This window comes from Leptopilina heterotoma, unplaced genomic scaffold (assembly GCF_015476425.1).
Source record: "Leptopilina heterotoma isolate Lh14 unplaced genomic scaffold, ASM1547642v1 Lhet_45, whole genome shotgun sequence".
Classification (NCBI taxonomy): domain Eukaryota; kingdom Metazoa; phylum Arthropoda; class Insecta; order Hymenoptera; family Figitidae; genus Leptopilina; species Leptopilina heterotoma.
In genome coordinates this window covers 449649-476711 of record NW_025111086.1, presented here as the reverse complement: position 1 = coordinate 476711, position 27063 = coordinate 449649, and the positions used below count along the sequence as shown (strand labels likewise).

At 21.8% G+C, this 27063-nt stretch overlaps 3 protein-coding genes across 5 annotated transcripts in view; all 3 read left to right on the top strand.

The window, feature by feature from the left end:
* The window catches only part of LOC122507089, a 38800-nt gene extending 29670 nt beyond the window's left edge, over positions 1–9130 (top strand). The window contains exons 3-4 of one of the 2 annotated variants that reach the window (XM_043619605.1): positions 5854–6113; positions 8697–9130. In XM_043619605.1, coding sequence (XP_043475540.1) covers positions 5854–6113; positions 8697–8796 — 360 coding nt within the window. In that variant the 3' untranslated portion in view covers positions 8797–9130. Of the gene's footprint in view, positions 1–5853; positions 6114–8685 lie in introns of both variants that reach the window. The other variant, XM_043619606.1, reaches the window with a different exon arrangement.
* Positions 9131–22765: 13635 nt separating this feature from the next.
* Positions 22766–23632, top strand: LOC122507088 (28S ribosomal protein S21, mitochondrial). The gene is made up of 2 exons (XM_043619603.1): positions 22766–22904; positions 23333–23632. Exon 2 carries the CDS (start codon positions 23333–23335, stop codon positions 23597–23599), a length of 267 nt encoding a protein of 88 aa, XP_043475538.1. The 5' UTR covers positions 22766–22904; the 3' UTR covers positions 23600–23632.
* A 293-nt stretch (positions 23633–23925) lies between these two features.
* Positions 23926–26263, top strand: LOC122507087 (nucleoporin NUP35). 2 transcript variants are annotated; one of them, XM_043619601.1, is made up of 3 exons: positions 23926–24069; positions 24513–24623; positions 24818–26261. In XM_043619601.1, the coding sequence occupies exons 2-3, from the start codon at positions 24513–24515 to the stop codon at positions 25676–25678; spliced, it is 972 nt and encodes a 323-aa protein (XP_043475536.1). In that variant the 5' UTR covers positions 23926–24069; the 3' UTR covers positions 25679–26261. The 2 variants fall into 2 exon arrangements, with proteins under 2 accessions (XP_043475536.1, XP_043475537.1); XM_043619602.1 differs by having other exon boundaries at positions 23987–24131; positions 24818–26263.
* Positions 26264–27063: the final 800 nt, after the last annotated feature.

Sequence of the window (27063 nt, the reverse complement as noted above, 5' to 3'; positions counted from 1 at the left end):
AGCAAAGGGGAAGGGGGAGGGGGGGGGGTGATGTGAGTTGAGCGTAAAAGGGAGACGGTGATGCAATATAGAAGGTGACGTCAGAAACAAGAGTACTTCACGTGGGCGTAAATACGTGTATATATTTATTAAGAGAGGGAAGGGGGTGTCAATGTTGATATACACTATATTGGTCACCCTGAAAAAGATGGCTATCTCACTTGCTCTCATTGTGCCATCTCAATTAGCAATAATTACGCCATCATTTTCATTCGTCCTCTGCTTTATTCCCTTGAGTATCCTTCAAATTTTTTTTTTTTTTTATTATTATTATCCTTCCTGATGAGATAAAGTTAATTTTTTTTCCGTATTTTTCCTATACAATATGAACTATTTCCGATAACAAAATTTTGTTATTTATACGATTTTTTTTTTCTTAGCTTTAAATCTATGAATTTTATAGATAAAAGTAATTAATTACTATTGCGGTAGAATATAAATTACTATTCGGAAAAGAATTATTTATTATTATTATTATCTAGTTAAAAAATTAATATTAGTGCGGAAAACTATTATGTGTGTAAAAATAAATTATTCGTTAAAAATGAAAATTATGGTTAAAAATAATTATTAGTAATGATAACGTATCAAGAAATAACTATATTAAATTGTTAAATAAATAAATATTAGTAAAAATTACTATTAGTAAAAAATAATTATTAGTAATGATAACTCTTTGTAAAAAATTATTACTACCAAAAAATTTAACTATATTAGTAAAAATTACTATTAATAAAAATTACTATTAGTAAAAATTACTATTAGTAAAAATTACTATTAGTAAAAATAACTATTAGTAAAAATTACTATTAGTAAAAATTACTATTAGTAAAAATTACTATTAGTAAAAATTACTATTAGTAAAAATAACTATTAGTAAAAATTACTATTAGTAAAAATTACTATTAGTAAAAATTACTATTTGTAAAAAATAATTATTAGTAAAAATTAATTAACAAAATAAAAATTTAATTTTAATATATATATAATATATTATTAATTAGTAAATTATTTTATTGCACAAAAATTTTGCAAAAAAATTTAATTAATAATTTTTCATTGCATTTACTATGTATATTGTTAACTATAATTTTATATTTGACAGCGAAAAAAGTTTCATTTCTTTTTTTAAAATATATTATAAAATCCGATAATTACACGATTTATTGGTTTCTCTCTTAATAAAGAAGAATTAATTTCCTTTTATAATAGAGACATTGTACTTTGTATATTTATATATAGGACAGAAAGTTTATAATTTAGTTCATTACTTGTGAATCTTGTAACAGAATATTACATAAGTATTTACCGCATTATTATATTCTAAAGTTTTACACAATTGTAAATAGTTACATAAGTTTTTGAAAGCGGAGGAAGAAATTTCTCATTGTAATAGTTTTAATTCTGTTGTACAATCATTTTTTTTAAAATTATTTTAGAATTTTATTTTATGAATATAATAATGAGATAAAACATAATAATAATAACAATAATAATAATAATAATAATAATAATAATAATAATAATAATAATAATAATAATAATAATAATAATAATAATAATAATAATAATAATAATAGTAATCTATTATTTTTATTATTATCACTTTTTAATTTTATTTGTTTGATAATTAGTTATTTTTGATTGGCTCAAAAATCCATCAAGTAATTAAATAATTAATCTAATCAATTAACAGAATAATTAATTAATTGGCTATTTGAACGATTAAGGACTAATTCGACCAACGTTAATTAAAAGTTCATCAATGATTAAAGTCAGTTTAACGGCTCAGGATTGATTGATTGAGGATTTAATCATTATTGGTGAAACTGGCCCTAATAATTACACAACGAAATAATAATTAATTAACGTTAAATAATTAATTGCATAATTATCTAACTGAGTAATTAAATAAATAATTATTAATTATTAATATATCGTTAATTTAATAATTATATGTAATTAATTAATTCAATTATGCAATTATTTAATTCAATTATGTAATTAACTATAATTAAATAATTAATTAACAGAATAATTGTTATATGTATAATACTATTTTAATAATATTTATTACTTAATAATTGTCATTGAATAATAATTTAATATATTAAGTAATTAATTGTATAATTTATTGATAGAGTAATTTTGTAATTGATTAGTTAAATAATTATGTAACTGATTAATTGAATAATTTTGTAACTTATAATTTGGATACTTATTTGACTGATTGCTTAATTAATAAATTAATTATATAACTTATTAATTCAGTAATTTTTTAATTGATTAGTTAAATAATTATGTAACTTATTAATTGAATAATTATGAAACTGATTAATTTGTTTTGTTTTGAAAATTAATTTTTGTGGGTTAATATCATTTTTTTAATGTCAAAAAAAAAACAAAAAAAAACTCGTTTTATTCACTTCACAAAATTGACAAAAATTCCATTCCATATTTTTTATTTTTCTCACTTTTTCCTAATTTTCATCAAAAATATTTACTTTTTTCTTATCCTGCTAATAAATTGAATTCCTGCAATGAATTTTATTATTCATAAAAGAATTTAAAATATAGGTACGTATAAAAAATAATTTAATTCTTGCGAAAAATTTTATAACAATTTTTAAATAATTCATTTCTTTCGAATAATTTTATGCAAATTCCAATTTAAATAATTGAATTACTGAGAAATTTTTATTATTCATGAAAAGAATTGAGTTCTTACGAAAATTTTTACAAACCATTTTTTAAATAATTGAATTCTATTTGGAAATTTTATGAAAATAGTAGATATTGAAAATCATAGAATTGCGAAAAGTTTTTGAAGATAATTAAATTTTACAAAGAATTCTATTAAAAAATTTGTCAATAATTGAATGTCTGTGGGAAATTTTATTAATTTTTTTTTGAAAATAATTGAATTCCTAAAAAACATTTTATTATTTATGAAAATAATTGAATTCTTGCGAACGATTTATTAGAATTTTGCAAAATAATGGAATTTCCAAGAAGAAATTTATTACTTTTAAAAATAATTGAATTATTGTGATGAATATTGTTATTTATTAAAATAATTGAATTTTGAAAAGAATTTTATTAAAATACCTCAAAATAATTGAATTTTCAGGAGTAATTGTCTTATTCATCTTTAATAATTGAATTCTATCGAAAAATTATTTGTGTAAATAATTGAATTCTTAGAAAAAATTTTATTAAAATTTAAAAAAATAATTGAATTATTTCAAAAAATTTTAATTAAAATTGTATTTAAAACAATTAATTTGTTTCGAACAATTTTATTAAATTTTTGAAAATAATTATTCAATCCTTCCAAAAAATATTAAAAAACATTTTTTAAAATAATCCATTTTTTGAGGAATTGAAATTAAGTTTTTAAGAATAATTACATTTTTTGAGCAATAATTCCTGTAAAATTGTATTAAAAATTATTGAAATCCTGCTATGAATTTTATTATTTATCAAAATAATTGAATAGTTGCTAGGAATTTTATTATAATTCTCAAAAATAATTAAATTACAGAGAAGAATTTTATTATTTTTGAAAATAATTGAATTATTGCGGAAAAGTTTATTAAAATGTTTAAAAAGAATTGAATTTTTGTGAAAAATTGTATTATTTTTGAAAGTAATTGAATTCTTCATCAAAATTTTATGAACATTGTTTTAATTAATTAATTTTTTCGAAATATAATAAATATTATGAAAATTATATTAGTTTAAATAATATTGAATTCTTGTGGAAAACTTTATTTGTGAAAATAACTGAATTTTTCGATTATTAATTTAAAATAGTAATAAAAATAATTGAAATTCTTCGATGAGTTTTATTATTTATGAAAATAATTAAATTCATGCTTAGAATTTAATCAAAAACTTTTTTGAAAAAATTGAATTTTCATGAAAAATTTTATTATTAGTGAAAGTAATTGAATTATTGTGCAAAATAAATTGCATAAAATTTTGTTAAACAATTGATTTTTTCGAAATTTTTTTGGAAAATTAGCGAATTAAAAGTAGTGGAAATTCACTAAAAAAATATTATTTATATTCTTTGTTAAGAAAGTTGAATATATAATAATTTTTTTATCTTCTCTATTCTTCAGAATAATTAAATTTTTCGTAATAAAGATTATTTTTAATTTAGGTATCAAATAACAATTTTTTCGAAATTCAATTTTCCTCGTGCAATAGAAAGTTTAATTATTTTTAATTTTGAAAATCTGATGTCAAATTTGAAATTTTTTTATATATACTTTAAAGTTTAAAAATATAATATAATTTGAAAATTTAATTCTATTTTTTTTGTTGGCTAGTACATTAATAATATTTAGTAATAAATAATTATTAACTATTATAATTATAATTAAGAAGAAAGAAGCTATATTATAATTATAATTATAAAATTGTAATTGAATAATTATATGTAACTGAATAATTAATTAATTGACAAATTAGTCAACCGAATAATTTTTTAATCAACTACCTAATTGTTTAATTCACTGTAATATAATTTTGTTTTGCTAAACCACATTCTTTCTAATCGCATAAGAATTCTTTTGTTTTTCATTATCAACTGCACTTAATTAAAATTTTTCCCACTAATGAAAATAATTTCTCTGAACTAGTGATTCAAATAAACGGTATTTTAAATTTTTAATTAAACCCCCTCACTCACATTCTATTAGGTACTGAAATTGTGAGAAATGAGGAATTTCGTTTAGTTTATCTGTATAGTGGGAAAAAAGGGAAAAGAAAAAAAAGTGATGAATCATATATAAGCTTTTACTAGGAAAATACGTAGCACAGTTAGAAACGCAATATATAAGTTTCGGACCTAGGAGAATAAATGTAGAAGTGAGTATGGATTTTCGCTCTATATTTAGTGATGAAGTGGATTCTTTTCGGCTCATGGCAGATTGTAATGGTTTCGTGTTCATTCAATCGATTGCATACCCTAATTGTATATAAATATAGGTATTTAATTTCAGTGAAATTTCCACAAACTTTGATTATAAGAAATTCACGTAATCGTGATCTATTTCTTTGCAATAATTATATAAATATACACGTATCGTGTGGAAAATTTTGTTATTACAAGTTTAGAAATTCCTAATTATTATATTATTCAAACAAAATTTCTCTACATGATATTTTACTTTTATTAATTTTAATTATTTAACTAACGTGACTTATCAAAATTTTTTACTTTCGCCAATTAATTTTTTTACTTTTGCAAATTAATTTTTAGAATTCACTATATTTTATTGTTACTTTCGCTAGTTTATTTTTTACTGTAAAACTAATTAATTTTTTTACTGTAACTAATTAATTGTTTACTGTAAGTAATTAATTTTTTACTGAAACTGAATAAATTTTTTACTGTAACTAATTAATTATTTACTGTAACTATTTAATTGTTTACTGAAACTAATTGTTTACTGTATTTAATTAATTGTTTACTTAACTAATTAATTTTTACTGTAAGTAATTAATTATTTACTGAAACTATACTTAGTTGCTTACTGTAATTATTTTTATTTTATTTTTATTTATTTTTACCACAACTATTTTATTTTTACTTTCACTATTTTATTTTTCCCTGAACTAAATAACTTCTCACAGGTAACTAATTAATTGTTTACTGTAAAAAATTAATTTTTTACTCCAATTTTAACTTTTCAAATGCATAATATATATTATAACTTTTTGTGAGTAATTTATTAAAATTGTTTTTTCTTTTTTTTTAAAAAATTAATTTTATGCATAATTTTCTATTTTTGATAATTACAGGTGAATTCGTTACACATATTGGTGGGTTCCATGCTCCTTGGATTAGTGGGATTGGTCGTTGGACTCGTCCAATTGGCACCTGGAGCGGAAGCTGCACAATATTCCGCAGTTCTCATTGCAACTGGTTCCGGTTTACTAGTTCTAGGCATTTTATTGATTCCACTAAGATCAATATGCATCAGAAAACAGAAAGCCTCCCAAAAGGATGGCACTCATCAGCGAAGTGTCACCAGTATAGATATGCTTTTAGCTCAACACAGGTGAAATATTTTTTTTCTTCCCTTTTTTCACAAAATATTTTTTTCATTTTTTATTTATTTACTAATTTTTTTTTTTTGACTATTTCTTTATTTGTTATAACAAAAATAATACAGTAGTAAAAAATAAATATATTTCTTATTTTTGTTTATTTACTTTTTAACTTCTTTTTATTTTAAACTTTTTTATTTATTAATTCTTTTATTTACTAACTTCTTTATTTATTAACTTTTTAATTTATTAAATTCTTAATTTATTATTTTCTTAATTTCTTATTTTCTCTGTTTATTACTTTCTTTTATTATTATTTTTTTAATTTTTCATTTTATTTAGTCCTTAATTTATTTATTTATTTAAATTTACATTATTATTATTATTTTTAATTATTTATTAACAATTTACAGAGAAATTAAATTAAATTAATAAAATTAGCTGCACTGGAAAAAAAATTTATTTTATTCAAATATAACCGATTATTATCAATTAAATATTTCATTGAATCAAATAATATTTATTGGCAGTCAATTATTTTCAAAAATTTTCCTCAATTCAATAATTTTCAATATATACTATTTTAATAAAATTTTTCAAAAGATTTCAATTATTTAAAAAAAAAATGTTGATAAAATTCTAAGCAAACATTAAATTATTTTCATAAATAATAAAAATTTCACATGAATTCAATTATTTAAAACACAATTTTCATAAAATTCTTCTCAAGAATTCAATTATTTATAAAAAAAAAATTAAATAAAGTTCTTTGTAAGAATTCAATTACTTTTATAAATAATAAAGTTCTTTTTATAAATTCAATTATTTTCAAATGTAATAAAATTCTTCGCAGAAATTCAATTATGTTCAAAAAAATTTTTAAATTATCACGTCAAAATTTCAATTATCATTAAAAATAATAAAATTCTTCTCCAAAATTTAATTATTTTTAAAAATTTTGATAACATTCTTTGCAAAATTTCAATTACTTATTCAAAAATTTTCCTCAATTTCAAAAGATTTCAATTATTTGAAAAAAAGTGTTGATAAAATTCTAAGCAAACACTAAATTATTTTCATAAATAATGAAAATTTCACAGGAATTTAACTATTTACAAATTTTTTTTTTATAAATTTCTTGGCAATAATTCAATTATTTTCATAAATAATAAAATTTTTTACCGAGAGTATTCAATTATTTTTATAAAATATATAATTGAATTTTTACAACAAATTTTATTAATTTCTTAAAATAATTGAATTCATGTGAAAAATTTTATTACTTGCAAAAATAATAAAATTTTTTTTACCGAGATTCAATTATTTTCATAAATAAAAAAACTCATTATAGAATTTCAATTATTTTTCATACAATTTTAATCGAATTCCTCGAAAAATGTAATTGAAAATTTTATTAAAATTCGTTGAAAAAATTCAATTATATTCAAAAATTTGTTGCAATAAAATTCTTTATAAAGATTAAATTTTGATAAACATTCATTTATTCAAAAAACTCTTACAATTTTTTTAAATAATTGAATTCATTTAAAAAATTTGATTAAAATAGTAGATTTTCAAAAATATTTGAATTTCAGCGGAGAATTTCATTATTTGTGAAATGTGATTGAATTCTTGCAAGAAAATTTTGAAAATAATTACATTTTTCTAGAAATTTATTTAAAAATTGTATTAAAAATAATTGAAATCCTATGAGAAATTTTATTATTTATGAAAATATGTATGTAATTGAATTCCTACAACGAATTTTATTACATTTTTTTAAATAATTGAATTCATGGGAAAAATTTTATTACTTGCAAAAATAATTGAATTCTTGCGAAGGATTTTATTAAAATTTTTCTAAATAGTTTAATTTTTTGCTAAAAAATATTGTATGGAAATTTTTAATAATTTTTTATAATTATTTTTTATCTTCATGTTTTAAAAAATAATAATATTCTGATAAATTGTTAAATTTCATAAAGATTTGAATTTAAAATTTTTTTTTTGAAAATTTTAATTCCTATGGAATAATAATAATAATGATTAAAATATTTATTTAAAAATGAATTTATTCATGTTTTCGAATAATTTTTAGCAAAATTAATTATATTAGTAAAATTGAATTAAATTTGCAAAATTATAATTAAAAATGATTAAAATTAATTAAATTAGGGAAATTATAATTATAATTTAGTAAAACGAATTAAATTAGCGAAATTGTAATTAAATTACAGTAAAAAATTAATTATTCTCATCAAAATTAATTATATTAGTAAAATTGAATTAAATTTGCAAAATTATAATTAAAAATGATTAAAATTAATTAAATTAGGGGAAATTATAATTATAACTTGGTAAAACGAATTAAATTAGCGAAATTGTAATTAAATTACAGTAAAAAATTAATTATTCTTATCAAAATTAATTATATTAGTAAAATTGAATTAAATTTGGAAAATTATAATTAAATGAGTAAAATTAATTAAATTAGTAAAATTATAATTATAACTTAGTAAAATTAATTAAATCAACGACATTAATTAAATTACAGTAAAAAATTAATTATAATTAAAAAAAAAGTGTTTTTTTAGAGAATTTACTGTTTTGACGCCTGACGAATTAGAGAATCTCGTCGGCAGATCGACGTCAGCTTTGGAGAATAAAATACGGAAACAAGGACACAACACCTAGGCATCAATAAAGTCGAAGAGAGTCATGGCGTCATCACCATGTTCGACCACAGCCTCATCTTCGACATCACCTGGAACAAACTCGTCCATTCTCTACACACATCGTTGTGATTCGAGAGAGCACAGTCTTGTTTAGTCTATTATAATGAAAATAAGCTCTCAATCAATTATTTGAATCCAAAAAATTTTTTTGCGATTCATATCATTCTGGATTAAATAATAAACAATTTAATCCAGAATCATTATCATCAGTATCATCATCATCATCTCATTTTCTTTTTCGAAACAAAAACAAAACCAAGTAAGTAAACTCCAAATTAAAATTTTTTTTTCCAAATTCCTTAAAATTAATTTTTCAATTAACTTTTCTTTTTTTCTTTTTTTTTTTTTTTGTGACAAAAATTTAGAAATTAAGAATTTTCATTTAATTTTCGTTTGGAAAAAAAAATCTTTTTTCTTAAATTCCGAATTTTTGTTCATTTTGGAAAATTATCGTATATTTGAAACAGGGGATATGAAATCGAACCTTGTTTTGAATTTCTCGATTTGGAGGGATTTGAGGGAAGAAGGGAAAGAGAGGAAAAAGCAAAAAAAAGAGAGAGAGAGAGAGAGAAAGAGAGATTCTGTGCTTGGCAAGATTTTCAGAATCCAGGCGCTTCCTGTGTTCAAAAGTGCCTTTCTCCCATATTATAAATATATCTTCTTTTCGTTATCATCTAAAAAAATCATTAAGTAAAAAAAAAATTCAATCACAATTTTCATTGACATTAAAAAAAATCTCATCAGCGAAAATCGAAATCACATTTGACTTGAAATATCTTCAACCAAAGGAAGATATAACTATTAATTATTGTAAATGTCTAATAAACACACTGAAAGTAATTATCTTTAAGGCGATCAAAAAAAAAAATATTAAATATTTCTTCCCTGGAAAAAAAAGAAAAAGTTTTCTTTATTAGAAATTAAAAAAAACTCTCTTTAAAGAAAAATTAAATATTCCATTAAAATCACAAAAAAAATTTAAATTTATTTGAATCAAATAAATTGAGTGTAATAACAATAATGATAATTAAAATAAATTTATTTTTTTTATTTATTTACTTCCTAATTATTCTATTATTTGCTTTCTTTATTTACTATTTTTTATATTTTTCTTCATTCAAATTTTATTCTCTTTTAACCAAAAAATTTTTTAAAAGCAAAAATAAAAATGAAAAAAAATAAGTGACACTTGTTGCTTGTTACTTGCAGTGTGTTTTGAATGCCTCTTTTCTTCTGTGACCGTGAAGAATAACATAAATAAAAATAAAAATAAAAAAAATTAATATGTAAATTTTTGTAGCGCTCCACCGCTAGCGCCTAATAATAACTTCTTCTTTTTTTTTTGGCGAACACAATTTTTAAATGACGTAATCACGTCATCGTGTAATTGAAGAAAAAAAAAGAGAATATTAAGATTAGACTTTTCTAAGATTCGCGATAAGTTTATTAATAGAAACGCTAACGTGTCTCCTTGGCGCGAAAATAATATTATTATAGTACATACATATTAATACACTCGAATAAAAAGAACGTAATTCGATTATTTCCCCTGGAGAATATTCCGAAAAAATATAACGAATTTCAAAAAGAAAATGAAAAAATTTCGTATATTTGGAAGAAAAACGAAATTAGTTTTATATTTTTTTATTAAATGGTAAAAAAAATTTTGATAATTGTCTCAAGCAACTTTTTTATTAACGAAAAAAAAGTAAATGTTCATTTAAAAATTCATAGAATAATAATTTTTATTCTTAATTATTATTTATAATATTAGTGAGAGGAAAAAATTATTGTATCAAAAGAAAGACGTATTTTCGAGAGAGAAAAATTTTGCAAATTCGTCAAAAAAAAAAAAAAGGAATTAATAAATAAAATTCGGAAATTAGTGAATAAAATTAAAAAAGTATAATAAAAGTCAGAAATTAAATAAAATCCAAAAATTAAGAAAAAGTATTTAGAGATTAAGAAATAAAATTCAAAAAGTAATAAATAAAGTTCGGAAATTAAGAAATGAATGTCAGAAATTAAACAAAATTCAAGAATTAAAAAAAACTCAGAAATTAAGAAATAAAATTCAAAAAGTAATAAATAAAATTCGGAAATTAAGAAATGAAAGTCAGAAATTAAATAAAATTCAAAAATTAAAACATCAATGTCGGAAGTTTAAAAAAATGCAGAAATTAAAAAGTAAAGGTCAGAAATTAAGAAATAAAATTCTGAAATTAAGAAAAAGAACTCAGAAATTAAGAAATAAAATTTAAAAAGTTATAAATAAATTTCGGAAATTGAGAAACGAAAGTCAGAAATTAAATAAAATCCAGAAATTCAAACAAAAAAGTCAAAGGATAAAAAAATTCACAAATGAAAAAAAGAAAGTCAGAAATAAAAAAATAAAATACAGAAACTAAAAAATAAAATTGAAAAACTAATAAATAAAATTCGAAAATTCACAAATAAAATCGAAAAATTAAATAAAATTGAAAAAACTAATAAATAAAATTTGAAAATTCCTAAATAAAATCAAAAAATGAAATAAAATTGAAAAACTAATAAATAAAATTCGAAAATTCATAAATAAAATCGAAAAATGAAATAAAATTGAAAAACTAATAAATAAAATTCGAAAATAATAAATAAAATCGAATAATTAAATTCAATTAAAAAGCTAATAAATAAAATTCAAAAGTTAATAAACAAAATCGAAAAGTTGAATAAAATCGAAAAATTAAATAAAATGAATTAAAAAAAAAATTTTTTGTCTAAAAATACGTCTGTTTTTTGTTGCGATAAAAAAAATTGTTATAAATTTTTTAACACAAAAAATTATTACCATTAAAATATCATTTTTTTTTTGTATAAAATAAAAAAAAACAAGTGTCTCGTGTCCAGGGGTGAAACAAATTTTTTTATTTACAAATCAATGTGTTCCTAGACCCATAGAAATGTAAGTTTCATTAAGTCTGCCAATAATTAAGTCTGACCCGTGTTTTAGTGTGGACATGAAGACGCAAGTTTTTTATTCCTATTTTTTTTTTATTTTTTTTTTCCTTTTTTTTCTAAGTAAATATCAGTCAAATAATTTATAAGATAAAATTATATTCTCACCAAAATAACTTATAATAGTAATAATAATATAAAATATATTTATTAGTTGGAGAAGAATTTTCACAAATTTGATATATAAGAATATCATCATGATAAAAATCGCAGAAACATAATATATAATTCATATGGTGTAAATTATTATTAAAAAGAAAAATAATATGAATTGTAATTTGCATTATTCTCCTTAATGTATTTCACTCTCTAGAATTTTATATTATAATGTATATATTTATACACTGAACGAAATTGATTATCAATTTTTTTATTTATTTATAATTATGATAATTTCTTGATATTTATATTTATAATAATTAATAATTAAATAATTAAACGAACTTACCATAAGTGAAGTTCTATTATAATTGTATGAAGCGCCTCTTCTGAAATGATCAAATTGTAGTCCTCCCACTTGCCGCCAATTTTGCCACATTTTTTAACGTTTTTAAAAGAAACAAAATACTACCGACTCCCCTTCTCACGCGTTTCCCTTCAATTTTTTCATTTTTTAAAGCTCCGCCGGAATTGTACAGGGCACTGGGTTGAAAGTGAAACTCAAGGGTGGGACTGATCATTTCAGAAGAGGCGCTTCATACAATTATAATAGAACTTCACTTATGGTAAGTTCGTTTAATTATTTAATTGTATTCTGCGCCTCTTCTTCATGATCAAATTGTAGATGTTTAACGTAATTACGGCGATAAAAGAAAATTAATTAATTTAATAATTTTCTTACAATTTTTTATTCTAGGAAGAATGTAATAAACGTGAAAGTTATAACATTAGGATCTTTTAAAGATAATATTTTTGATTTTAAGGAAAAAGAAACGAAACATGAAATTGAATTATTTTTGGGGTTCGAGAATGGATTTAGCGAATCTTTTGTTCTATCTAAATAATTTTCCAAGGTTGTTGCAGCGCAAATTTTTATATTTTTCTTGAGTTTTATTATTATTTGGACGTAAATCCTTGGACACTGTAGCCAAAGTCTTGGCAGATTTCAAGATCCCTTCAAGTTTATTGCTGAATAGAAACTCATCGATTTCAGTGTTAGCCAAGGTTTCTTTCAAATTTGGATTAATATTTGCAATGATGAGGCTTCTTCTGATGACTGATTCATCATGTTGCAGATCAGCTAAAAGACTGCTGGCGTCTCCCAAGCATTCTAGGACAGACATGTCCATTTCCTTTTTATTGAGAAGTATCGTCATTGCTTTTCCTATGGCTGCTAAACATAATGTAATTTTTTCTTGTTTAAGAACGATTCTTGAATCTCTAGTTTGCACTGAATCTTGAACATTGGTTTTGATTTCTGGATTCAGGGTAGGAGGTTCGCTTAATAAGCAGTTTTCTGGAACGAAATATTTTTTGAAAGTGTTCTCTTTATCGTCTTTCGGTAGACCTTTTTTCAAAATATCTTCCCAGCGAAGCGCAACCTCGGATTGGATAGAGGTTGATCGTATTTTTTCTTCATATACTCGTTTTCCTATAACGTTTTTCAAGTCCTCACTCAAGCCTTTTTCCTGTTCCGTATTATTGACAGAATCGTCTATTTGGGAATCATCAGGTTTTTTAGGTAAGCTGGTTGATCTGCTTCGTTCTCTTTGCTGATTTACGCTGCTACGAGCTGTGAAAGTTAAAGATATAAACTAATTTTTGTTCTTCAATTTTTAGCTTTATTTATTTTTATTTTTTAATTTTTTATTTATTTTTCAGGTTAGGCCTTTTATTTCTTAGGGTTAGAGCCCTCTTTATTTTTTAACAAAATTGTAATTTTTATTTTACAAAATTAATTTTTGTTAAAATTATTTTTACATATTTTTCAGGTTAGACCTTTTATTTTTTGAAAATGTTTTTTAGGGTTAGAGCCCTGTGAAGAAAAAACAGACATTCATTTTTCAAGTTGAAAAATGTTTGTGTTGTTACCATGGTTACGAGGAAATGCGTTTTGGTTAGGACCTGCGCATTATACTCGTTTCTCAAAATTTTGGGTTAGAGCCCAGAAATCGAGAATTAAAACATTTCAATATTTTATTCATAAGTAAAGTAACTTATATATTGCGTAAAAAGGTTAGAGCCTTCGCAAATTTACTTACAAGAATATCTTGAACTCTCTGAATCACTTAAATATGAACTGCTTTTCCTACGATGACGTTTTTCTCTCTTTTTTATCTTCTTTTTTAATTTTTTCACCTCGTCTCTCATTTTTTCCGTTTCTGAAGAGTCTTCTGATGATGAATATTTTCTTTTTCGTGGCATTTTCTTTGTTTTATTACTTTAAAATATCACTTCTAGAATAACGTGGCTTTTCGGCACGACACAAAGCGAAAGAATGAAAAAATTGAAGGGAAACGCGTGAGAAGGGGAGTCGGTAGTATTTTGTTTCTTTTAAAAACGTTAAAAAATGTGGCAAAATTGGCGGCAAGTGGGAGGACTACAATTTGATCATGAAGAAGAGGCGCAGAATACAATTATTATTATTATTGTTATTATTTACCTTTTTCTTTTATTTTTATTTATTTATTTTTCCATTTTAGAAACAATAATTAATTTTTCTATAAATTTTTTAATAAATGTTGAAATAAATTTTTGAAATTAATTTTTTAAATTAATTTTCAAATAAATTTTTGAAATTAATTTTCAAATAAATTTTTGAAATTAATTTCTTTCAGTGTACAAGCCTGCATTTAACCCCTTAACAGTCCATGGCCCATATATGGCCACGAAAAGTCGTGCCACCTTTGCGTCTGTGGCCATATATGGCCATCTCAAAAAAAAAATACTAAACATGATTTGATTTTAGTAGCGAAGTACATACTACTGTTTTTGGGGTCGCTGAATCCGAATCTGAAGTCAGATTTAAAAAATTCAAAATGGCGGACCCAAAATGTTGACTTCGAAAAATAAAAAAATTTCAAATTCGCTTTAAACTCGTTACTTGGGGGGTTTTCGGGGTCTCTGATTACAAATATGATGTCAGATTTTTAAAATTCAAAATGGCGGATCCAATATGGCGGATAATTTCAAGATTGATGCGATTCGATTAAAATTCGTTTCTCGGGGGTTTTTGGGGTCGCTGAATTTGAATTTGATGTTCGTTTTACAAAATTCAAAATGTTGGATCCAATATGGCGGATAATTTCAAAATTTATGCGTTTTGATCGAAATTCCGTTCCCGGGGTTTTTTGGGGTCGCTGAATTCGAATTTGATGTTCGTTTTTCTAAATGCTAAATTTTGGATTCAATATGTCGATCAAATTTTTTGAATGTTGACAAATTTGTCTAAAATGTTTACTCAGGGGTTTTTGAGGTAACTTCATATTTTTTTCGCATCAATCTTGAAATCATCCGCCATATTGGATCCGCCATTTTGAATTTTGAAAATCTGACATCATATTTGTAATTAGAGACCCCGAAAACCCCCGAGTAACGAGTTTTAAGGGAATCTGAAAAAAAATTTTTTTTTGAAGTCGACATTTTGGGTCCGCCATTTTGAATTTTTTAAATCTGACTTCAGATTTGGATTCAGCGACCTCGAAAACCCCCGAGAAATGAATTTCCCTTAAAACGCTTTAATTTTAAAATTATCCACCATATTTGGTCGCCATATTGGATCCGCCATTTTGAATTTTCAAAAATTAACCTCAAATTCGAATTCAGCGACCCCAAAAACCTTATATATGATTAAATCATATTTTTTTGTAAACTTTTTTTTCGGACCGTTTTTGGACCACAAGCGATTTTCAACTAGACTGCGAAGGGGTTAATAATGTGTGTCGTGGTGGAGAAAGAAACTGTTTGCTAATGAAAAGCATTGAATAATTATTATGAAAAATTCAAGTCTATAAATAAATTTTGGAAACAGCGAAAAAATATTTATTTAAATTGAAATAATTTTATTTTATTTTGATATATTAAATATTTTGAAATTATTTCGAAATAATATTCCAAAATATTACCGAAAAATAATGTTTCTTTTTAATTATTATTAATTATTAACTAATGAATTAATTGATAATATTAATAAAAAATAATTTGTTCTAAAATAACATTCCAAAATATTACAGAAAAATAATATTTATTAATTAATTAAAAATTGATTGATTAATATTATTAACATTAAAAAAAATTAATATTAAAAAATATTATTTCAAAATAACACTTAATTTCGAAAAATGATTTTTCAAAATTAAATAAAATTTCAATTTATCAAAATATATAAACGCTTTATAATGGAATAAAAAAACAGGAAAAATTGAACCGATTTTTGAAATTTAAAAACAGAAATAATAAGTATATATTGTATATATACTTATTTTTAGTCGATAAATAAATTACTATACATAATTAAACTACGTATAAAACTGTTTACAGATAATGTATTTGTTGAGAAAAAAAAAGATACAGGAATATGCAGAAAATTGTCAATTTAGTCCAAAAAGAAAATCTCGATTTGCAAACAGAATATTCACACAAATCGAAAAAAAAAATTTTTTTTTTTATTTAAAATTTCTAAAATTTAAAATTTTTTCCTTGGACAAAGTAAAATTTCAGATATTTTAAAATAGAAAGAAAATTTCCAAATGCATTCATCCTGTTTCGAAAAATCCAAAAACTTCACAGAAAGTATTAATAAATAAATTAACGATTAACGATAATATATATATATAAAGTTTATAAAAAGAAAGTTGAAGAGGAAAAAAAACTGTTTTATGAAATAAAAAAAAAATATTGAGAAAAAAATTTGGTTTTTTCAATGAAAACCATATTTGTTGCCAAAAGAGCTGATTACATATAAAATTAGGACCGAATGAATGAAAATTGAAAAAAAAATGGATATGTGAGGAAATTGAAAAAAAAATGTTTTGAAAAGAGAAAAAAAAATTTAATAAGCTGCTTATAAAAAAAATATTATATAGCTTATAATATATATTTTGTTGCTTTTCTGATGAATAACAAACAAAAAAAGAAGGAAAAAAAAAATGCTATAAACAAAATATTGCCTTGCTCAAACATGCCATTTTTTTAATAAGTGCTAAATGCGTGAAATTTTTTATACGCGTATTTTTTATCCAACTGGCTTTTCGATTCGTTTTTCGCGCTCAAAAAAAAAAAAAAAAAAAAAAAAATGGAAAAAAGAAAGAAAGAAAAAAATGGGAGATTTTCGTACAAGAATATACTTTCGATTATAATCGAAAGTGTCGTATGTTAGTAAGAGAAAAAAAATATTTATGCAATAATTGTAAATTAACGAAAAAAAAATTTCATGAAAGGAATCAATTTGTTCGAAAAGAAGAAAATAAAATTCATTGTGTAATTTTTTATATACATAAACAATTTTCAATACAATTTTTATATATGAAAATCTAAATTGTGAAAATAAAATTGAAAATTGAAAATTAAAAATTGAAAATTAAAAATTAAAAATTAAAAATTTTAAATCAAAGTTGAAAATAAAAATTGTAAATAAAAATGATAAATTAAAAGTAAAAATTAAAAGTGAAAATTGCAACTGCAAATTAATAGTGAACATTAGAATTTCAAAATGAAAGACGAGAATTAACATTAAAAAATAAAAGTGTAAAATAAAAGTGAAAATTTTTTCTGAAAATTATAAGTGCAAAGGATATTTTGAAAATAAAAATTAGAAATAAAAATTGAATATTAAAAATTAAAATTGAAAAATAAAAGTGTAAATTGGAAGTAATAATTGCAACTAAAAATTAAAAGTGAGAAAAATGAAAATAAAAATTGATTAAGAGAAAATAAAAAATGAAGATTAAAAATTAATATCAAAATAAAAATTAAAATTAAGAATGAAAATTACGCAATTGACAACTAAAAGTGAAATTATCAATTTAAAATTGAAATTTAAATATTAAAGTGTAAGTAACCAAAAAATAAAATTTGTAAATTTAAATTAAAAATTAAAATTTCAAATTTCAAAGGAAAATTGCAAATTAAAATTGAAAATTAAAATTTCAAATTTCAAAGGAAAATTGCAAATTAAAATTGAAAATTAAAATTTCAAATTTCAAAGGAAAAATGCAAATTAAAATTGCAAATTAAAATTTTAAAGAAAATTGCAAATTTCAATGGAAAATTGCAAATTAAAGTTAAGAATTAAAATTGTGAATTAAAATTGAAATCTAAAATAAAAAAATTAAAAACTACCAATTAAAATATAAAATTTTCTCAACAATTGATTAGAAATATTTCCCAATAAAACACAATTTTTAATTAAGTTCAATTTTTCCAAATCAACATAAAAATTCATAATAATAAAATTTAAAAAAAAAATTCTCACTTTTTTCAAATCAGATTGATCCTTATTGTGAAAATGATAAATAAACATATATAAAAATGTCCCATTTTCTCATTTTTTAAATTGCTAACAGAAAAAAAACAAAACAAAAATAAATAAATAAAGGAAGAAAAATGCGCGAAAATCGCCATTGAATAACGAATTTTTAAATTAATAGAAACATGCCGAGAGGAACATACCAATAAATATGCTTATGAAACATACGGTCGTTTTTTATAGCATGTAATTTTATCAAATATTTAATTAATCATGCATTTATGAAAAATTTGCAAAAAAGAAAAATCATTTATTAATACACTGAAAAAACAGAATTTAATCTTTATAAAATAGAAACCAAATAATGAAAACCACTGATGGAAGAGTTTGATATCAAAGAGGAAAAAAAATCTATCGTTAATAGTCTTTAGCACAAAAAAACTATACAAAAAAAAATTGCAAAATAATTGCAAAATTTTTGCACAAAAGAATTGCACAAAAAATCAAGAAAAATATTCCATACGACAAGTATATTAAAAATTTTCAATCTGGACTATTTAAAATTAAAAATCATTACGAAGGAAAATTCGAAATAAAATAATTAGTTTCTTTAAATATAAACTTTTTTATTGAAAAACTAATTTTTCAGTAAATTATTAAAATCTATTATAAATTTATTAACGAATTAATATTCGGTTATTAGATATTAATTATTGATTATATTATGAGAATTATTAATTAATAATTTATTTATTCATTACCGTATTATAATAATTAATTATCAACATTTGTTTATATTTCTTACATAATAATTTAAAATAATATAATTTTTATAATAATTATTTATAGTCTTGCATTTATAGTATTATTTATAATATTATTCATTTATTCATAATATATATTATTTACATAATAATTATTAATTATTATTAATTATTATTAATTAAATAATTATTAATTCATTGCAATTATTTAATATTCAAAATTATGAAAAGAACAGAAATTGTTTTCAAACTCTTCCAAAAATATTTCCACATTTCCTTCTATGTGTATAAATTTTTCATCAATCAAGCATTTTTTTAATATTCAAATATAATTGTATTTTTCAAATTCCTAATTACATATACATAATTAATTAATTAATTATATACATTTGTATGTATAAAAAAGGTTTCATGTATTTAAAAAACGAAAAAAATGTTTATCTGTATTTTCGAATATAAATTTTCAACCAGAAAAAAATAATTAATGCTACATGGTACATTAATTGTTTTTTTTAATATTAATAAATATTTATTATTTATTAGCCAACAAATTTTTATTATATATCGAAAAAATGTATTTATTGTGAGAAACGACGGTGAGAATTAGCAACAAAAAGAGATTTTATGAGAAGAAAAATTATTTTCTGATTGTAATGTGATTTGTAGAAATTTAAGAGAGAAAAAAAAGAAAAAGAATTTTTAATGTGCTCCTATAATAAATATTTAAGAAACAAAAAATTCATAAAATAAATAATAATTTTGTGAAAAACGAGCAGCAAAAAAGAGGTGTGAAATCTTCGTATTATATGCGTAAATTTAAAAGTGAGAATACTAATTGCCATCCTGGGGAAAAAGAAAAAGAAAAAACATTAATAATAATAATAATAATGAGCGATGCAGGCTTTAATGCAAAAAGAAGAAGAAAATTTAATATAATAAGTCATACAACGCACAGAATTAGATTAAGGGTTTTATAATGGTGCTCTATGAGGATAATTTCATTATTAAGTATAAAAATATTAGTTTTTCAAAACTAATTAATTTTTCAAAATAATTTGAATTATATAAATTATTTTTCATCTTATGAATAATTTTTTTATTTAATCGCATTAATTAATCAGAAAATGCAAATCGTATGTTTACAATTATTATTATACACGACATATTAATTAATAATTAATTAATATAATTATGATTAGTTATTAATTACTGATCGTAATTGTAGTTAATGAATTAATTATTAATAAATAATAAATAATGTTTACTATAATAAATAATTAATAAATAATTCATAAATATTTAATAAATAATTATTAAAAATAAATTCAAATACAATTCAAATATCATTATAAATTAAAATTCAAAAAAATTTTTTATTTTATTTAAAAAAAAATATATTTTTAATAATGAATTTTTTTAATTATTAAAAAATCTAATTACGTAATTTATTATTACATATATAATAAAGGATCGACATATCATGACGAAAGGAAAAGAGAGTTACTACGTTAATATTAATATTAATTATATTTTATATAAAAATATATAAAAAAGAGAAACTTAATTAATTAATATTAATAATTAATAAAAAAAAAAAAAAGAAAAATAGTTAAAAACGCGTGAAATGACATTTTTTGTTTCCCTATTATCTTCATGTAGAACACCATGGTACATACCAAAAACTTGTACATGTAAATAATTTTGTTTAAAAAAAAAATGGGAAAAGCATTATAAAGTTTATTGAGAATGTTGATTAAATTATAAAATGAGATTGTATGAACTCGATGTTCAAAGTAATGTGTTCAAAAAAAAAAAAAATACGAAAAGGAATTGACCACAGAATGAAGATTTATTGTAAAATAGAAAAACACGCGTTGATGAAGAAAAAAAAACAATTGACAAAGTTTATTAATAAATTTTAGTTATTTATTAATAATATTAATAGAATTCTAATATTAAAAATTTTAAATAATATAATTATGATAAAAATAAAGTTTGTGGTATCGTATATATTATATATAATATAATAATATAATAATTATTATACTATTGTTATTATAATATTTTCTTCCTTATTTATTACTAAAAAAATGAAAAAAAAATACTAAAATCATTTATTTGTTTACTGAAATAAATAAAATAGTAAATATAATAATAATAATAATAATAATAATAATACAATATAATTATGTAAAATATAGAATATTATATATAATATAATATATATACATAATAAAAATCATTAAAAACACTACTTCAGATCTATTGTGAAAATTTGAAAAATATATTCCATTTAATTAACAGCGGGAATATATTAAATGTGATGAATATGTGAGGATTATTAACAATTTTTCGCTTTAAGAATAATGTTATCCGTATATTTTGTAAGCAAAAGTTATTCGAATAGGGATTAAATAAACATTGCAAGTCCATTCAAATTTGGTCAAATTTATTCCCCTCAATTTTTTCCTCACTTATTTTTTTTTTTTCTTTTTAATATATTATAATATACCTAGTAATAATTAAATTAAATAATAATTATTTTTTTATAATTAATTTTTTCTTCTGAATAAATATAATTTATTTATTTATACTAAAATATACAGAAGAAATAAAATAATTAAATTTTTTAATTGAAATGTACATTTTAAATTAAAAGATTTAATTAAAATTGAAAAAAAAGAAAAGTTAATTGTATTTTTTTAAATTAAATATGTTAAATAATTAAATTCTCCACTGTTAGAAAAAATATTTGTAGAAAAAACAATTGATACACGTTAATATAACAAATATTTATGTCAAAATTTTTAGTGTAAAATACCTCCTACAATTTAAAAAGAAAAAGAAAAAAAAATAATTTTTTAATTATTAAATTATTTGTGACTGGAAGAATCGAAAATAAAATAAATGAAAATTATTTTTTCGCAAGTAAATAAATTAAGTTATTAAATAATAAACAAAAAGAAAATTAGTTTTTAACCTATTTTCAAAAGTAAAAATTATTATTATTATTTTTTATTATTGTTATTATTAATATTTTAATTATTCTTATTATTATTATTATTAATTTTTAGATAATGAAATTGAAAATTATTAATTTTACCAAACAATTAGAGACTGAAAAGTCTAAAAATCAGATGCACACTGGTAAAAAAAATATAATTGTTTATACAAATGTTGACAGTGGATGTTCACGCTTCTCCTTTATCAGCATTTTATATTTTACTCTCGTTAGTAAGTTGGCTTTGCATTTGCCGTTGGGGATTTCGATATGATATGCGAGATCAAGAAGTAATTAATTTTTTTCAATAAATAAACTACTTTTTAACAATAAATATTTTTAATTGTAATATTTTTCGTTTTAAACATTTCTGATTTAATTTTTTTTTATTTTTATATTTCTAATTTAATTTTTTTTTATTTTAATATTTCTAATTTTTATTATTTTTTTATTTTACATTTCTAATTTATTATTTTTTTAAAATTTATTTAATTAAATATTCAATTTCCTTAAATTTGATTAGTTTTGCAAATTTTCGTTTTTTTCCAGGTAGTTTATCATCTTATTGTCTATTTTGTTGTCGTGACTCTGTTAAATATGGTTTTTCTTGGACATATACAGTTTTTTAGTGAAGGAACAATTGAAAAGGAATGAAGTTTCATTATTAGAAGTAGAAAAAAAATTAATACGATTAAATAATATTGTTAAACTTTGTAAAAAGTATTAAAAAAAATTTTTAATTATTGAAAAAACGAATTGTGTTTTTAAATTTTCGCGCTCTTGGCGCCTGATCAATGTTTACTCTCTCTACTTCAAAGTATTGACACCAGAGTTTTGCAGTCAGATCAGAGCTGTCAGTGAAATTGGTTTTTTTCAAAAAAGGAAAATTATACAGAAAGGTAATTAATAGTATTTAAATACAAATTTTTTTTTCTAAAACTGACTTTAAAATATCCGTAGATTGAAAAAATGCAAAACGACAGTAAAATACGTAAAAATCTATAAACTTGTTTACTTTCTAAAATTTCTAACCTCACTTTTGGGGAGTAATACAAAAAGCAACACATCTTTAATTAGAATATTATATCATTTCAATAGTATTTCTTACCGTAGTCGTAGTATCTTTATTATTTTACTATAACAAATTTTAAAGAGAAATATATGCAAATACAAATTGAATCATAACCTCAATTTATCAAGTTACAAGAATTCTATTTCTAATTTCCAAAATGAAAATTTGTTTATAATTGAAAAAGATAAAGTATTTTACTCTAAAATAAAATAGAGATCAATAAACTAAAATTCGTGTATTCAATATTAATTTCAGATGTCATTGAATCCTAGATTTATTGCAAGAACAGTATTAGTTCAAAATAAGGATGTCGATGCAGCGTGTCGAGTTTTAAACCGAATTATGGGAAAAGAAGGAATGTTTGATCAATTCCGCCGCACGAGATATTATGAAAAGCCATTTTTAGTTCGACGCAGAATTAATTATGAAACTTGCAAAGCGATTTACGATGAAGATATGGGTCGAAAAATCAATTTTGTAATGCGTACGAACAGAACAAGCCCTCATCCTGGATGGATGTAATGTATGCAAATAAAATTTAGTCAATTTTTAAAATAACAGTGTCGATTATTTTCCACTGATTTCAATTTTCCAAGAATTTTCATATAAAGAATTTCTTTTTTATCTAAATTTTAAATATAAAAAAATACTTTGTATTTTTTTAGACATTTAAATCTTAGCGCCATTAGTCTCCATTTTGTAATACGAAAATCAAATTTATAATTTAAATTTAAAGAGATTTTGAATGTATATTATTTAAATTAACTAATTTTTAATATTTAGGAACTTTGAAATTATCATTTATTAATTATTTTTTCAATATAGGTTTAATTATCAACATTTTCTTTACAAAAGTAACAAAAATTTTTAAAGAATGGAAATTCTAACCTCAAATTTACAACGGTTTGTGAAATTTCCGCAACTGTCATTCTTGAAGACCTTGGTGTCAAAACTTTGGTTTCTTTCGTTTATTTTGGCTGTGAAGTAAAAAGGTTATTATTATTTTATTATTCTTCTCGAAAACCACTAATTTGCGTTTTTATAGCAATAGCAGGTATTTGTTAAAAGTTCCATAAAATATAACACAAACAGGAAAGTTTACTGTAAACTCGAAACATAACCTCACTTTTTTGGCTTTTTTCTTTAACTATTTTAAATTGCAGTATTTATCCTTAATCTGAACATTTTAGATTAAAAACTGAAGAAATAAAATTATTTCTAATGCCTTAATTACTTTTTTGTTTATTTATTTATTTTTATTTAATTTCTTTTTAGATCTATTTACTTTTAAATTTGTGACTATTCTTTAGCGTGGAAAACAACAAAAACGAATGATTTACTGAAAAAATAGTTATTGCAGTGTTTTAAGTTAATTTTCTAAATTTAGGAACTTATTCCAATCGAATCGTTATAAAGTAAAATAATTCGTTTTCAGATGGAGCCGATGACATTAGGTTCTCCTGTGGGAAGTCCTGCACAATCACCAATTACTCCTGGTGCTCAATCCTCCTATTTACCTGGATTTCTTCTCGGCGACAATAATATGGTAACGGGAAATTTTTTTCCTTTTAATAAAAAACAACTATTATTCAGGGTTGACACGAAACCTGGAAAATTTCTGTTTTTTTTTAACCTGGAAAATTATTTGAAAAGAGCAAAAGCGTGGCAACCCTGTTATTTATTTATTTAATACATATCTCCGCAGTCCATTAATTATAATTCTTTTTCTTCAAATTTCAGCACAGCAGAGTAGGCGTAGCGAGTCCGGATACATCACGATTCGTTCCCTCGCCCGGAATTCACTCACCATCCTCGAGTTTAAATTACGGCTCGCCTGACTATCGGACAAATCGCCAAAAAGCAATGTTCGGCACGCCAACGAGTCCCTCAAATGTCCCTCAAATTAATTCGGAAAATCAAGTTGGCGGACCACCGACACGCGGTCTCTTCGATTCATTAGAAACATCACAATTAATCTCCTCCCATACATCGTCACTAAATCAAAGTCACATGAAAAATCAATCACGAATTCTCTCGGGAAATATGAATACAACATTAATTGATTCACCGACAAGTCCCGTGAATAATAATAGTGAATCATCGCAAGGCCTCCTTCAATGGGTCACTGTCTTTGGCTTTCCTCCAAGTGCACTTAACGCCGTTCTCGCTCATATTTCCAGTCGAGTGCGTATCATTGACAAACATCAAGCGCCACATCCGCAGAGCAATTGGATCCATTTGAAATGCACCTCGGAACAAGAAACGCAACGCGCTTTATCCTGCAATGGAAATATTATCTCCGGATCAATTATGATTGGTGTGATACCATGCACTGACGAGGGTGTAATTTTAGGCTCGGACAAAGAGAATCGCTTTAAATTAAATAACAGTATGCGATTATTCACGTCGCCTGTGAAAGCCGGTGGTCAGGGCTTGGCGAATACTCCAATGAAAACACCAGTGAGAATTCAAAATGCAAGACCTTTAGTGACTGGTTACAATCAGAGTTTAAGTCCTCAATCTGTGAGACAACCAGAAAATATACCACACAAAACCACTGGTTTGGTGTCAAAAGCCATGGAATATGTATTTGGATGGTAAACACGAGATTTTAGGTATTTCATTTTAATTTGACTCCCTTTTCAAACAAAAAAATTTTTTTGAATCTTTTTCATCACGAAGAAGCGAAAGAGAAATTAAATCATTTGGAACTCTAAATCAAGAGAATAAAATTTACAATTATTTTCTTCTTTTTTGAAGATCATCTCACATCGAAAATATTCGTTTAGCACAATTTTTCTAAGTAATTTACCTCGTTTCTTAATTAAATTTACAAAATTTCAATTTTACACAAATACGATTTTTTAGTCTTCAATTTTTATTTATTTCTTAGAATTAGAATTATCCATTGCTAATTGATAACTTTTTAGACTTAAGTTTTTCACGAATGAAATGTTGAAATACAGGAAAAGAAAGTTTCGAACCGACCAAAGAATATTTTTTGACTAATTTTCCACCAACTAATTAATCTGAATTTAGTATTTCGAGAGAAAGGAAAATAAAATGACTTCTATTAAAAACAATATTAACTAATTTTTCTCTATAAAAATTAAAAAATGGCGAAACAAAAATTTATTCAAAAAATTAAGAGTTAATATTTACAGAAAATAATAATTTAGATAAATAAAAATCGTAATTTGACGTATTTGCAAAAATACGTTAAAAATTAATAAAATATTTTAAATATTTAAATTAAAATCTCTAAAAGTTAAAAATTAATAAAATATTAAAAATATTTAAACTAAAATATCTAAAAGTTAAAAATTAATAAAGCATTTAAATTATTTAAAATATTTAAATTAAAATAAAAAGTTAAAAATTAACAAAATATTAAAAATATACAAAAAATAATATCGAAAAAATCATTATTCTAATTTATTTTTCTTTGCAAATTCGCGACAGTAAAAAATTGTGTTAAACGAAAATTCACAGGACAGACAAATGTACATTTAAAAATTACATTTTCTCGAGTGATTAATTCACAAGAGTTCCCTTTGAGAAAAATTTTTTTCGAATAAATAAAACAATATTATATTTGATACTTCAAAAAAGGTAAAAAAAGAAAATTGTACTAGAATTATTAATGTAAAAATTGTTTCCGATTTTTTTCTACCAAAAAACTTGACTTTTCTTTGTAAATAATAATCAAATTATAGCAAATTTTTTTTTGTTAAATTTTAACGATAATTTGTTATGTTAAAATAGTGTTGAAAATAAAAGGAAAAACATTTTTAAGTTAATTTTATTTAATCGAAACACGATTATTTAAAGAAATACTTCACTATACAGTATACAGAAAATACTACTTTATGTATTAAAAAAAAATCTTGTAAAAATTTACTACCTACTTTTTTTAAGTTTCGAATTTTGAAAGTTCAATTGTGAAAAAAATGTAAGAAAAATGTTTTTTTATTATTTTTTATTGA